The sequence below is a fragment of the Solanum dulcamara genome, chromosome 12 (genome assembly GCF_947179165.1).
Source record: "Solanum dulcamara chromosome 12, daSolDulc1.2, whole genome shotgun sequence".
Lineage (NCBI taxonomy): Eukaryota > Viridiplantae > Streptophyta > Magnoliopsida > Solanales > Solanaceae > Solanum > Solanum dulcamara.
In genome coordinates, this window is record NC_077248.1 from 62,064,201 (window position 1) to 62,079,411 (window position 15,211).

At 34.0% G+C, this 15,211-nt stretch overlaps 1 protein-coding gene across 1 annotated transcript; it reads right to left on the reverse strand.

The window, feature by feature from the left end:
- Positions 1–1,528: 1,528 nt before the first annotated feature.
- Positions 1,529–4,923, reverse strand: LOC129877547 (protein IQ-DOMAIN 17). Its single transcript, XM_055953064.1, has 5 exons — positions 4,725–4,923; positions 4,324–4,617; positions 3,361–3,606; positions 2,550–2,687; positions 1,529–2,467 (listed from the first exon to the last, which is right to left on the reverse strand). The coding sequence occupies exons 1-5, from the start codon at positions 4,881–4,883 to the stop codon at positions 1,670–1,672; spliced, it is 1,635 nt and encodes a 544-aa protein (XP_055809039.1). The 5' UTR covers positions 4,884–4,923; the 3' UTR covers positions 1,529–1,669.
- Between the last annotated feature and the right edge of the window lie 10,288 nt (positions 4,924–15,211).

Here is a 15,211-nt window from a genome sequence, read left to right on the forward strand (position 1 = left end):
ATAGAGACTCATTTTGAATAATGAAAGTGTTCAATAGAAACAAGTCTTCATTGAGATGTCCAAGTGAAATATCCAAACAATTTTAAGTGTCTGTTGATGACTTAAGCCTATTTGCTTCTTCATTATGAAAAAAGACTTAATATTACCCTATGTTATACTATTGATCAATATATACCTTTAATGTTATATTATCATCCATATATGCTCTTAATATTATAAAAGTGACTCACATTTATCATTTAACTCTATTTATTTTAGCCAAAGTTAACTAACAACCCTCCTTCTTTTTCTTCTGTCACTATCCAAAATTACCAACATATTTACCATATTGATCTATAAAAAATATGATCCTTTTCCCTTGAATAAATCACAATTTTTTCTTCTTTTTTTTATAGTCAAATGACTTTCAACTCTTTTCCTGACCACTTAGACGCATGTCTATGTCAGTTGCTAAAATGCTGAATATTAAAAACAATCTTATCAATGTATATAATTTAAATTCTCACAAAATATACAAGATGGAGTGTAATAATTGCAACTCAAAATCTTTCTTGCAGAGAAATCATAGACACAGGGTCCCCAATTAAGTTGGTGCTATTTTCTTCATTCAAGATGTAAGAGTATGAGGGTCCTCCACTTTCCCCTCTACTTCCTCGTTTTAATTTACTTGATAACGTTTGATTGGACATTAAAAAAAAATTAAAAAAAATTTAAATTGACAATTTATAATAAGTCATAATATTTGTACGACTATATATTATTTTTTGAAATGGACTAAAATAAATAAATAAGCGGAGAGCATATATTAGAGGAAAAGTTAGATGTGCCGACAAAAGAAAATGTATTATAGCTTTATTCAATGTAGCTTTTTATACTTATGAGATACTACTAAGAGCCCGTTTGAATGAACTTAAAAAAAAATAACTTTTATGTACGAAGTACTTTTAAAACTTTGAAGTGCTGAAAGTTATTTTTATAAATAAGTCGTTGAGTGTTTAGATAAAAGTGGTTATGTTGAAAATAAATGTTTGAATTTTAAGGTTAAAAGAATAAAAAGGATAGTTTGAGAATTTAGTTAAAATATAAGGGATATAAAAGTAATTTACATAGTCAAACAAAATGACTTTAAGCACTTAGAAAAAAAAAAGTTAGAAATTCTAACTTTTCATTTTTGACTGACTTTAAGAACTTTAAGGCTTAAAATTAGCATTAAACAAACACGTCCAAACGGGCTCTAAGTATGGATAAACACATGTTAGTAGTGATCACATCAAAGTTAGCCCTATAACATTAATTGAGATATGTGTTTTTCACCTTTTTTAAAAAATAAAATAAATCGGGATAGGAAAAATGGGAGAGGAAATTACGAGGTGGGAAATCTCACTCTCACGAACAAATAAAAATTCAGTCAACCAACTGAGCTACTAAAATTCCCTAGCTGTTATTTTACTAAACAATGCTTGAAGAACTAGTTACAATATGTTTGACTAGCACATCAATGAGTTCAAATACATTACAAGTTAGGTGGAAATCACAACAAAGGAGCAAGGGATTTAAAAAATAGCACTCCAAACAAAGCTAAAAAAAAATTAACAAACAAGAAAAATGCAGTACAGTTACAATATGCATTAGCATGTACATAATTGATCATCTTATTTTTGCCCTTTGGTTACCTTAAATACCTTCGTAAATCACTAGTTGAGGATGGAGAGATCTCGCCACCAAGACTCTCCGTGTAGCACGAAGAATAGTTAGATTGTTGTTCATATCCGAAATGTACTCCACTAAGGCTTTTAAAGCTTGGACTCTTAAGACTATGTTCATACCCTGATCCATAGCCTGACGGGACATTGCCACAACGGTCAGGGACAGGGAAAGAAAGTCGTTTCTTAGCTGATCCAGCTCGATCTCTCTCTGGAGTCGATGGTCTCTGTCTTGGGGCACTTTGTGAACGAATTCTTGCTAAAGCAGACTCGGTAGCAGCCATGTAGTTAGGAATTGCAGCAGCACTAGAAGTTAGTCTATTACGTTGTTGTGAGCTACCGTTAAAGGAATAGTTATTATTAGGCCTCAGGCTTGGAGTTTGAGCTGTGTAGCAACTTTTTTCGTCTTTTGGACATCGAGGACTTGCTGAGCGGACTTGAATAGGCCTTGTTTTGGATGGAGAAGGTGTAACGGGGCATTGAAAAGATAGATTTTGGTGAGTTCTATGAAGGGGTGAACTTGGTCGTTGGTGTTGATGTTGATGTTGTTGTTCTTCTGATCTTCTTAAATTAGGAGGTAAATACGAATATGGTTGCGAGGTATCCATTTCAACAGTTTTAACAGGATCAGTACTCTGATCAGTTGATGCTCTGCCCCTACTACTGTCCCATGGTTTTGCAGCCATCCACCGGTCCATCCATTGATGTTTTTCTCCAAAATCTGCATCACTGTCTATAGAGGAATTTCTGCCTGTTCTCCTCGTCTGTCACATGGGAAATAGAAGGGATTGGAAAAACTAGCTTACACCAAGAAACATGAAAATTTCAACATGGAAATAGAGAAACCTGTTGTGAAAAGGCGTCGGATAAGGTCCTTTCGCGTTTCAAAGCAGCTTCTTTTCTCTTTTGCAGCATTGCTTTTACCTCTTCAATAGTATGAGGCCTTTCATCCCAATCATCTGGTATGCTGCATCCATCTCTTGACTGGCATATACAAATTCCAATGAGTTATATGAAAAATATCTACATCGAGATCAATGCTCATTTGATACTACAATCAGACCTCTCTATAACAACATTTCACTATAACATCCAAGTTTTCCTTGGAACGGATTTCAATTTTATGTTATATACTACTATGCTCTCTGTAATAACACTTTGCTGTAACAACCAAAAAGTATTCAAGAAAACGACGTTGTTATAGAGGTTTGACCGTGCAACTAATCCCCTGTGCAGGCCTAGAAAATTGCCAATTTGGTGCTAAAAACAATCCCAGAACAAATGCGCAGTCCAAAATCAGTCATTGTTTTACAAATGCACGCTCGAAATCAATGAAAAGGATATTTTTCATTGCAAACTCATCTCCAAATTCAATTCTTCCATATCCAAATCAAAAATCAAACTCAGAACCAAAATTATCTTCAAGATTATTCTTGAAACTAACATTATACAACCACATTCAACCCCACCAAGATATAAGTAAGTCCTACTACACCTATGTTGCCTGCCTGGACTCTTCAAAAATGTCCACGGGTACGTGTAGGATCCAATTCAAGGATCAGACACAGATGCAACAACATATTTGGAGAGACCGAGTAACATAGTACTACAACTACTATAGGAAAGTAAATAAATGATACATCAAACATGAACTTACCATTGATTTTCTATCTGAGATATCTTGAAGATACTGGGAATTCCACATGCTACTGGTATCACTAAATGTTGATTTTCTACTTCCTTCTTGAGATTGCTTAAATCGCTGGTCCAATACCCGCGCTTGAACTCTAACAAGAGCTTGCATGCATCTGAGAGTCATCTTGGCTTGTTTCCTAACATTGTGACCTCTCACTAAAGCTTGCAATTTCACTAGACCTTTTAGTGCCTTTAGAGCCCTTCTTGCCTTCAAAATTCACAACAAAAGCAATTTAGTCAATCAACAACATACCCAATATAATCTCACATATGGAGTCTGGGAAGGGTACCATGTACGCACACCTCACCACTACCGTTGTGGGGTATAGATGTTGTATGATAGGCCCTTGGCTCAAAAGAATGTCATCAATAACATTTTTTTGAATGTATTTCACGAACTGTATCAACCAAGTTACTCAAGTTTATAAATTTCGTGACAATAGACAATTTCCCTACATTTAATAATCATAATTAATAAAAGAAACCATTTTTCCTCATTTAATAATCATAATTAATAAAAGAAACCATTTTTCCTTTTTCTCATTTTGTAATTAAGTGACTATGGTGTCTTATGCTTGAATGCCATGTTTCAAATTAAGCTTCATTTCTAAGAAATGCCTTCAATTAATTCTTGTTAATGTGGGAGGGAATCAAAATCACAAGTTGCATTCTTGATATGATTCAATAACTTCTTTTTTTCTTTTGCTAAATGTATTTTATTTTCGACCAATTTGTGTCCACCTCGATTATCGCATCACCACCACACAACACAACACAACACAACACAACACAGATATCACGTAATTTTGTCGACCAAAAACTTTAACAAATATAAAAAAATCACCTTGAATTGATACAGTACAATATTGTTTATCAATTAATGCATATACTAATAAAACTAGAATTTTTCAACCTCGTTACTCACCAGATATCCCCTGAAAGCTGTTTGAATTACAGTTGCAGCTTGACGCTCCCTGTCATTTGGATAAAAAGAAGTATCATCAACAGGTGGCTTGGCTAGTCTAGCCACCTGTATAGCTGCATGAGCTGCGACAGCTGCAGCCGCCTGTGCAGTTGCCACAGCTACAGCAATGTCATGATGACTCTGGTCCTCTCCTCCTGTGGGAAGAGCAGACACATCATCATTCTCCGCTTTGATAAGCGGAGCCTGATGTGATGTCCCATTTTTTCTAAAAAGCCATCTTCGCTTTTCCTTCTTCTGCATGAATTCAGAAAAATAAAGAAAAGTTAGTAAAAAGATGGATCTAAATTTGATAAACTGAAAAGAAAAAAACAGGGGAGGGTAGGGTAGGGTAAGGTTGGTGCCTTTTCTTCTTCATCTTCATCAAGTTCAGTAATTTCATCTCTTGTTCTAATTTGCTTCTTTTTTTGAGGGTCTTTAATAGGAGATCTAAAAGCTCTTTTAACAGCAGTTAACCAAGAAGAAGAGGAGGAAGAAGATGATCCTTTTTTGTTATTTCCCATAGAATTAGGAATTGATAAAAAGTGGAAGGAAAAGTAGTGAATGAAAAAAGATATATACAAAGACACAAAAGATGGTGAGTGAAAGTGAGATACTTCTTTCGTTAATTAAAAAATTGGATATAAAAAAGTTTTTAATAGAAAAAGCTATTCTCTGAATGGGCTTATCTAGTACGAAATTCACAATAATCAAATCTCAATATAAATATATTATTTATTAATTTTTTGAAAAAAACTAGCATTTGAATGCGATGGATAATAGTATTGCATTATGGTATGTTGTTTTGGGAAAAAAAGGATTGAATTATGATTTTTTTTTTTGAGTTTTGTATCTTAATTATTAGTTATTTTTATTTTTTTCTACATGAATTATTATTATTTATATATAAAAATATGTCTTAAAATTGATTAAATTAATTATTAATTATTCTCTTTTCTTATCTAAATTAAAACGAAGGGAATAAAATATATCTATACTATCATCAATATAATTTATATGAGTTAAATCCTTATTTTAGATGCTTGTATTGTTTTAGTACCTCGATTTGTTAGGGGAGAGAATATGTTATTTCAAAATTAATTATGCTATACTTAGTTATTTCACTCTTAATATGAGTTAAAAATAATATTATAATTTCAAAACAACTAATTTCAAAATAAATTATTTCATAATTTTATTTCAATTAAATATAAAATAAACTCATCTTAATTTTAACCTCAAAATTAATTATCCATCGTACTAATCGAGCCCTTATTTATCATATAATAATAATTTGTAGTGAGTTATCTGATGGTCTTGGAGGCTCCAGAGGACAATGACAGTAGTGGGTGGCGTCAGAGTGGGGTTTAAAAGACAGGTGACATAGTACTGTTTTCAGATCTAGAATAATAAATCATTGAATATATTTTTTTTCCTATATAAAAATTCGATTAATTTGAATTTACGAAGTTTTGAATAGTATATAAATAATTTTATCTTTATCTTAAAAAATTAAAAAAATTATTTTCGATAATTTTATTCATTACACCGCATTTTTTTTTATGGTGACTGAGTAAATAGCATGGAGAAGCAATTGACACATTGAAAGCAGTGTGTCATTCAGTTATTGAAAGAAGTCTGCACAGCAACCAAACCTACCCTTGTGAGTTGTGACTCTCCCACTTTTCTATTCTTCCTTAACAAAAAAATGTTAGTTTCCAGGGTGTGATACTTTGACTATTTCATGAATATATGATAGATATATCAGATAATTAAATAGATGTGTATATTAAAAAAAATCTATTAACACTTTTTTACTACAAGATTAATAAATTTAATGGAATTTCATAGGTGGAGTCTTAAGTAGCATCTAAATAGTTTTGTTTCTACTTGTGAAATTAAAGAAACTATTTCTGATAGTTTCTTTGGCTCATGTAAAACATATCTATGAAGAAATATAATAACAAATAACAAATACCTATTAACTCTCAATCTAATCCTCAACTTCTATATTTTTTTATCTACGATCATGTCCTTAATAAGTCACATGTCTAATCATTTCTCTCCCTGATACTTCTACGGAGTTCGACCTACCTTTACCTCACCGCATATCCAATATAGTCAACCTCTCATATCTACTCACTAGAGTATTTGTGTTTTTCTACCTCAGGTGCTTAAATTATTCCAGACTCATTTTTCTTATTTTGTCTATCACGAAGGCTATTTTCATACTGTCCGAATGTTTTCATGACTAATCCTATCTCTTATAATATGTCCACACATTCATCTCAATATCCTATTTTTGCTATTTTCATGCATCTTCTGATTATGAAAGTTCTTGATTGATCAACACTCCGACCCTATACAACATATCTGCTTTGACATATTATTTTTCTACTATGTTTTATAAAAAATAGCACTCTCTATATTTAGCAATTCTTTGATTTTGATATTTTACATGATATATTTAAGATCTTAAAATTCAAAGAATATTTCAATACAAATTTGACCAAGCTTTTTATATTTACTTATTTTGAAAAAAATATTCTGAGAAAGTAACGTTAGTATTTGACTAATTAATTTTAAAAATAATAATTTGTACTTAACCCACGCTATAAAAATACTATTGTGAAAAATAACATTTTGGGCTTATGAAAATATTTTCATTTAACTAATTAATTCATGCTAGTGGATGCAGCTTTCACTCTTCTTTTTAGTTTCCTCCTTTTTATTAGCTTTCTTCTACTTCCTTTTCACCCACTCCTCCAACCCCCCAAAAAAAAGAATTAAAAAAATAAAATCTTGATTACCTCTCATGGTGTCACGTGATGCCACCATTCACCAAGACATAAATATACTTATTTTATTTGTTACTTTTATTTATATCCTTTATTTAATTTTATTATATATTTCTTTTCTGAATTCTGATTCAGATATGTTTTTTTTTTCATTTTCATGATGAAGAATCCTGTTGATGACGTACAAGAATGGCAATTTCTTTCCAAATTTAATTTACACATGCTGAGAGTATAAAAGAGGTTTAACCGTGCACATTCAGACATTTCAATTTTTTTTATATCAGTTGAATACTTTAATTTAATAAATAATTATTTAGATATTTTTAAATTTATGTGTCATATTAATATCGAATGTTCATAAGACACTGTGGGATGAATTGAAATATTTAATTATCAATTATGATCAAATTAAAATATTAAATATATACTCTTAAAGTTGAAATATTTGCTTGCTAGCTGAAATTAAGTTTGAAAATGATGTTTATATATTATCTCTATTTGAAATATAATTACGGATAACTATAGAACAATTGAAATTAACAATCTGAAAAATAAAGAAAGTACACCTAACATTCATAGTACTTTAAATTGTATAGATAGTACAGGAATCTAATTATTTCTTCTGTTTCATTCTTTATGATGTAATTAATTTAATGTTGAGCTCCTATTTTATTAATAATTATATATTTTTATAACTATAAAATGTTAGTATAACATTTTAAGTCATAAGTTTTAAGAGATTTTTTAAAAATATTTTGACAATGAAGTGAAATAAAATGGAAGGATTATTATATACTCAGATCTTTCTATAACAATCATTCTTTATGATAATATTTTGTTATAAAAAACAAGTTTTCTTTATATTGACTTTTTTCTAATTATACTAAATTATAAATTGTTACCATAACATCAATAAATTCCTCCTTTCCACCTTCTAGGAAGGGTGCACGAAACTTTGAAATTGACTTTAATGTTATATACATGTTATATTATATATTATTTATAATAATATTTCGTATAATAATTAAGAAATAATCAAACAAATAAGATCATTATATAGAGGATTAACTATATGAGTGGATGTAAGCACGCCCGCAAATTCATTTGGGCTCGAATTGCTAGTTTTGTGAGGGGTATTGGAATTTTATACTCAAAAGTACAACTGTACTATTAAAGGTTGGTCAAAGTCCAAACTGTTTTTTTTGATTAAAAAATTCCAAATTGGGAAGGTATATTACACTATTTGAGATTCTTGTTATCTGTCAATGGAGTGTCAAGGTCATCTTATTATACTTCCCAAAATGAGTGGCAAATTATATAAATCCTTGTTATTAACAAAAGGAGTTTAGTCAACATTTTTTTTTTTTGGGGGGGGGAGGGGAGGTGTGAGGTGGGAGGTGGGGATAAAAATGTGTCGATCATTTATGATCTAAACTAAGGTTGGACAGTGGACCGGGATAGCTCAGTTCTATCTATCCTGGCCCACCCTATTTTGCCATGGAAAAAAGATGGGATTGTTGTTTGTTCCAAACTCAAAAGCAAGTTTACGTAATCTCATAGTAATATAATTATTCGAGAGTTGAATATCATACTCACAAATATGTAATCGTCAAGTAATTCTCAATTTATGATCAAAACAAGTATAGGGCAAGCGGATGATAAACACTCTCTTATGATTATATCATGATTAGTCTTTAACATAGATTTAAAAGTGGATTTTGAAGATTCTCGGATTAAGCCTTAGAAATGATAGATCAATAATTTGTGCTAGTAAATAAACTCAAAAATGAAAATTTGATTATAGATTTGGACTAATCAAAATCGAGTTATTAGTAACTTGTTATTGTAAATTATAAATACAACTACTCATAGTTACATAAATCAAGAATACCTATATAATATAGTGATTCACACGAAAATAAGGTGCATATCGTTATCTGCAATAGCAATGAACAACTGAAGACAAGCTAGACTGAGTCTTCCTTTCCTTAAGCTTATGATGTGTCTTAGGTTAACTCCGGAGACAAGACCTAGCCTCATATTTATAGGCTTAAAAGTGTTAACCTAATGTGCCTCTCCATTACAGACGTATTGTTCTTCAATATGCCTACATTATTTCCGTCCCACACATATGACATTAAATGGATACATGTCCATATAGAATCCACACAAATACACGACCTGTGTCTTGTCCAACAACTACTAACATTCAACACATTTTACTAAAATATAATAATAAATTAATGTTAAGTTCACATTTAATAAATAATTTTAACATTCTCCCACTTAAACAACATTAACTTAATTAAAACTTTTTTTTTAAAAAAATTATTTTGTAAAAATGACTCTCGGGGCGAATAGAAAGTGGCCATAAATATATAGTGGTGGAGCATCATTTTCAACACGGTTTAGTCAAATAAAATTATCAATGCCGAATGCAGCAGCTTGCATCACTCAGCGATACAAGACCAGTCAACAATTACTAACATTGAATTTCTGTAGAAATAAACCAAATATTGTGGTAGTGTAGCAAAAAAGAGCCAACAAGAACTCCAAATTAAGGTTATTTCATTATCAGTTCTTCAAACAATATTTCTAACAACATGTACGCTTTAAATCAACATGCGTAGTAAAATCGTCACCTCGATTTTCTATTACAATATTTTTGTGCACTAAAAAAACATGTGCTCCACTAAAAAAATTTGATTTTTAAGATTTAACATGTGCAACATATTACATCATGCAACAACAGAAAAATCTAAAAAAATAGAATGATGTCACAATCCAGACTATCGTGAGTGGCACCCACACTAACCCCTGGTGGAAGAACTATCTACCAACTCAACAGCTAATCCATTAAACCATTTTAAGAAACAATCTCATTAGATAGAACAACCATCCATAAAAAATTGAGGACTTAACACCCTAGAATTTAAAAGTCGAGGTACCAAAACATCTAAATAGTTAAGAATAGGGGACGTAACCCCAACACAAGAAAATAATAATCTAAGATAGTCTGAGTCCGAACAGATGGACCAAGAAACTAAGAAGAATCTTGTAATGATCCTGAAGGTCATTTTTGGAAATTTTCGTAAAAACCCATTTTATCCCTCCTGGTTATTTTCTCGAGTCATATCTGATTGATATCTGATGTCGGTTCAGTGATTTTCTTGAAAAATTGAGATTTTTGGTAAGCTTTGAGTTTTATAATGACTCAAAAGTGGTATTTGAGGTCATTTGAAGTTTTGAGTATCGAAATGAAATTTCACCGATTTCATCAATTTCGAAATGTTGAAATTGGTCTAGAAGAGTTGATGGAATCATATTCGAGGTTGTATCGTGGAGTTGGAAATATTTGAGTTTTTGGCCATAGGATTGACCTTGGTCAACTTTTGAGGATCGGGCGCTCGGAATTGAATTTCGATGACTCTGCTAGATTCGGAGGGTGATTTTAGGTCTAGAGAGAGTTCTTGTGTATTTTTTGGAAGCTCCGAGCGTGTTTTGTTCTTTTAAGGCATAAAGTTGGTTTAGTTGTGACTTTTTAGTTTTTGGGTCAAAGATACCTCAAAATCAAATTCTTATGATTCTGTTGAGTCCGGAACGTCGAATTTAGTAGGGTTGCATATATGATTTATGTATACGGAATTCTAATCGAATCCTGAGGGTTATTTTGTGACTTTGAGACTTAAGTGATATTGCTGATATCTGGTGTCAGCTCCCTCTTCATCGCTTTCGCGAGACTCGGTATCACGTTCGTGATGGCTTAACTCTATAGGCCTTTTAATTCGTGAAGCATTGACTGCGATCGCGGAGGGTAGGGTAGCCTGATCTTCGCATTCGCGAGGTTAAGTCTGCGATCGTGGAAGAGAGGAAAGTTGTTCATCGCGATCGCGAACTAAGTGAGTCTGCGATTGCGAAGGGTTATAAACCCCTGAAACAGTAACTTCTTCAAAAGTCAGGATTTAGCCTATTTTCACCATTTCTGATGATTTTGGAGCTCGAGTAAGCGATTTTCAGAGGAGATTTTGCGGGAAAACTTTGGGGTAAGTGATTTAACTTCAAATATTGATTAACCATTGATTAATTACGGATTTCTAGCATGAAATTGAGGTTTTTGAATTTAAAAAATTGGAGTTTTCAAGAACTTGGTTAGTTTCAATGTTTTGATGATTGTGAGCTCGTTTTAAATTCGAATTCATTTCCGTTTTCATTAGTAGATCCCAAATACTTTAAGGATGATGTTCATGTAAAAAATTCTGGAATTTTCTACTCATTTTGAGAATCAAGTTTTTTGGACATTTTGAGTTAATTTTGGCTCGATTTTCAAATATATAATTTGGGTGTCGTTGGTTTCGTATTTTTATTGGAAATTCGTATTTCCATAGATTGTGGTGATTCGGAGTACATTCAGAAGGAAAAGAATCACGTGGATTGATCGATCGCGTATTGGCTAAGACAAGTGGACTCTTAAAACTCCGTGAATCTTTTAGAATCCCAAATTTTCCGAGTGTATATATGTTGGGGAGTAATGGAGATGAGGTTATAGGTTGAGTTGTGAAATGAACTAATCTAAAATGAATCGATGGGGTTTAATAAAAGACGATGCGTGTTGTTGTTTAGAATTGAATATTACTTATTGTGATCTAGATATCTATGTGTAGTGATGAAATAATTGATAATCTAATTATGATTGCGGTTTGTTTGAATTGATTATTTCTCATTACTTGTGTGAGTATGCTGTTTGCATTGGTTCTGAAATATTATGATGAGAGATATATGATTGTAAGATCGAGGTCATTTTCGATCAGAGGTATTATATTGTGGAGAACATTTTCAATGGGAGATTGATAGGCCAAGGTCATTTTTGATGGGATTATATTGCCGAGGTCATTTTCGATAAGTTTGTGGGACTGAGGTCATTTCCGGTCAGAGATTATGAAACCGAGGTCATTTTTGATCAGAGATTATGAAACCGATGTCATTTCTTGTCAGAGATTATTATGCCAAGGTCTGTGCCGACAATTGCACACATGAATGATCATTGAGTGAGCATATACATGTTCTGCATATCTGTTTGTGACAGACTTGATGTTTATATGTGAGTTGTAATTATTTGTACGTTATATCTTGTGATATCGAGCTGTGATCTGAACCTTATTGAGTTATTTAGTATGAACTGTTAGGTTGGGCTAATTTTTATGCAGGTTGTAGTTACGGAGGTTCAGTTGGGTTGGAAAGGAGTTTGTGTATCCTAAAAGATTTGCTTAGTTTTGCTAGTTAGCTTGCTGGTACAGTGTCATTTGGTACTAACCCTTGCTTCTACACTTGTGTAGCATCTGAGCCTGGAATTTGATCATCGTCTCTTTTTCTGATCATTCGAGGCTTCTAGGAGTTTGAGTGAGGTATCTATTGACATTCAGCATACTCTCAGATTTTTCTGTACTTTTATGCTTTACTCTTTTTGAGAGTTGAAGACATATTGAGACTTGTATTTCATTTTAGTTATGTTTTCTTTAGCGGCTTATACATATAACAACCAATCTTTGGGGGTATTTAAGTTGAAAGACTTCTGCTTTTGTTTATTACTTGCTTATTTAGATTATTTCCACTTTATTCTCTGAAAATATTGAATTTAGGCTAACTTGTCCGGTAGAAAAAGATAGACGCAATCACACCCAGTTTCAGTTTGTGATAAATTATATCAAAGCTTGAGGTTCATAGGTCTCACGTGTACAAATCAAGTTTAAGTAGAGTCTCGAAGATCGGTATGGAGACGTCTGTACTAATCTTCGAGAGGTTATGAAGACTGTTAAAAAACTCCTTTATTCATATTTCTTATCGCGCCAAGTCATTATCGCTAGTGTTGAGTGTCGCGTGTTGTGTTTGCAGATTCTAAGGACCAAGTCTATGTCTATTGGTAGACAGAAGGCAGTCCCCAAGAAAGCTGTTGAGACCCCAACTAGGGGTAGAGATAGGGAATGAGGCCGTGAAGTGGTTGCTGGTAAATGTCATATCCGAGGAGCGGCACCTGCCCGAGGTTGTGCTAGAGAGTCCTCCCTAGAGCCACATGTTGAGATTGCTAAGGACCAGGTTTCTCCAGAGCCTGCGACACTATTGCTTCAGAAGACCCTAATGAGGATGCTGGGTATGTTGGAGAGTTTTACACAGGGTGCGGCATGTATGCCACATAGCTTATATACTAGAGTTAGTGTACATACTCTAGAGTAGAATCATGTCTAGTGGTTCCAAATCAGGTGGGCCAACCACCATTGGTTCCCGCACCAGCTATTGGTGTACAGATTGCTCCAGATATGGTGATGACTATAGCAGATCAGCAGTGCTATGAGAGGTTTCAGAAGATGAAACCACCCAGTTCCAGGGTGGTAAGAGCGAGGATTCACAAAAGTTTTTAACATTGTGTCATGAGATGTTGGAGGCCAGGAGCATAAATGATGCCCGGGGTGTTTGATTTGTTGCACTCCAGCTCTATGGGTTAGCTAGAGAGTGGTGGAGGATATTTATGAGGTCCAGACCATTTGGATCCCCTCTAGTTGAGTAGGGAGTTTTTGCTAGTGCTTTTGAGGTTTGCTTCATCCCATGGAGCATACAGGAAGATAGTAGATTGAGATTCGATAATTTGACACAGGGTGGCATATCAGTTTCCGAGTATGAGGCCCATTTTTGTAGATTGTCGGGGCATGCTACAACCTTGATCCCAGAAGAGGCGGAGAAGGTCTGCAAGTTCATGAAGGGTTTGACCTTCTTTATTCGATCTTATGTGTTCAAATCGGCCTATGAAGAGGCTTCCTTCCAGTCCATTGTGATTACCGCCAAGAAGGCAGAATTGATGGTCAGACAGGAGTTTGGGGACCCCAAGAGGGACCATGCTAGTAGTTAGTTTTTGGGTACCTCATCTGGAGGTAGGGGTACACATAGAGACGACAGTAAGTTTCAATGCCGAAAACCTGTTCATGCTTCTATGTTAGCAGCCGATAATGGGCAGTTAGTTAGAAGAGCTCATAGTTCGAGATGAGGTGGTTATGGTATTCCATCAGGGTCTTCGCAACAGTCTTCTGTCCCAAGGTCATGTTTTAGTTGTGGATATTTAGGTCATTTGATGCACTAATGCCTACTACAGACTTATTCAGGGCCAAGCGCACTTATTCGTCGGCTCCAGAGAGATTCGGCATCTCCGGCTAGAGGTCGGGGGAGAGTTCAGACAGGTAGAGGTGGTAGAGCCTCTGATAGTAGTGTTGTGGTTTTGCGAGGTAGAGGTATAGTTCAGGCGGGTAGTGGTAGAGGATCTCAGTGCTATGCTTTTTGGGGAGACCCGAGGTTGAGGCTTCAGATGTAATTATTGAATATATCATCCCGATTTGCCATTGACCTGCATATGTGTTATTTGACCCTGAATCTATATTCTCCTATGTGTCTACCTATTTTGTATCTGGATTTGATTTGACTTATAATTGCATGCACGTACCTGTACATGTCTCTACACCCGTGGATGAGCCCTTAGTGGTGGATCGAGGTATCGTTTTTGTCTTTTTTTTAGCCGGGTATGATACTTGGGTAGACTTGATTATACTGGTGATGGTAGAGATTGATGTGATATTGGGGATGGATTAGCTTTCTCCTTATCGTGCTATTCTTGATTGCTATGCTAAGACTGTGACTTTAGTGATATCGGTGCTCTGAGGATCGAGTGGAAGGTCACTAGTGGTTCCTATCCTAGTATGGTCATCTCCTATATGCGTGCTCAGAGATTGATTGATAAAGGGTGTATGTCCTATTTGGCTTTTATTTGGAATACTAGTGTTGAGTCACCTCCCATGGAGTCTATTCCCGTAGTTAAGGAGTTTGCCGATGTGTTTTCTACTGATCTTCTGGGAGTTCCTCCGGATAGGGATATTGACTTTGCTATCGACTTAAAGTCGGGAACTAAGCCCATTTCTATTTCACCTTATCGCATAGCTCTGACAGAGTTGAAGGACCAGTTGCAGGATCTATTGAGTAAGGGATTTATTCTCCCTAGTGTGTCAGCTTGGGGTGCA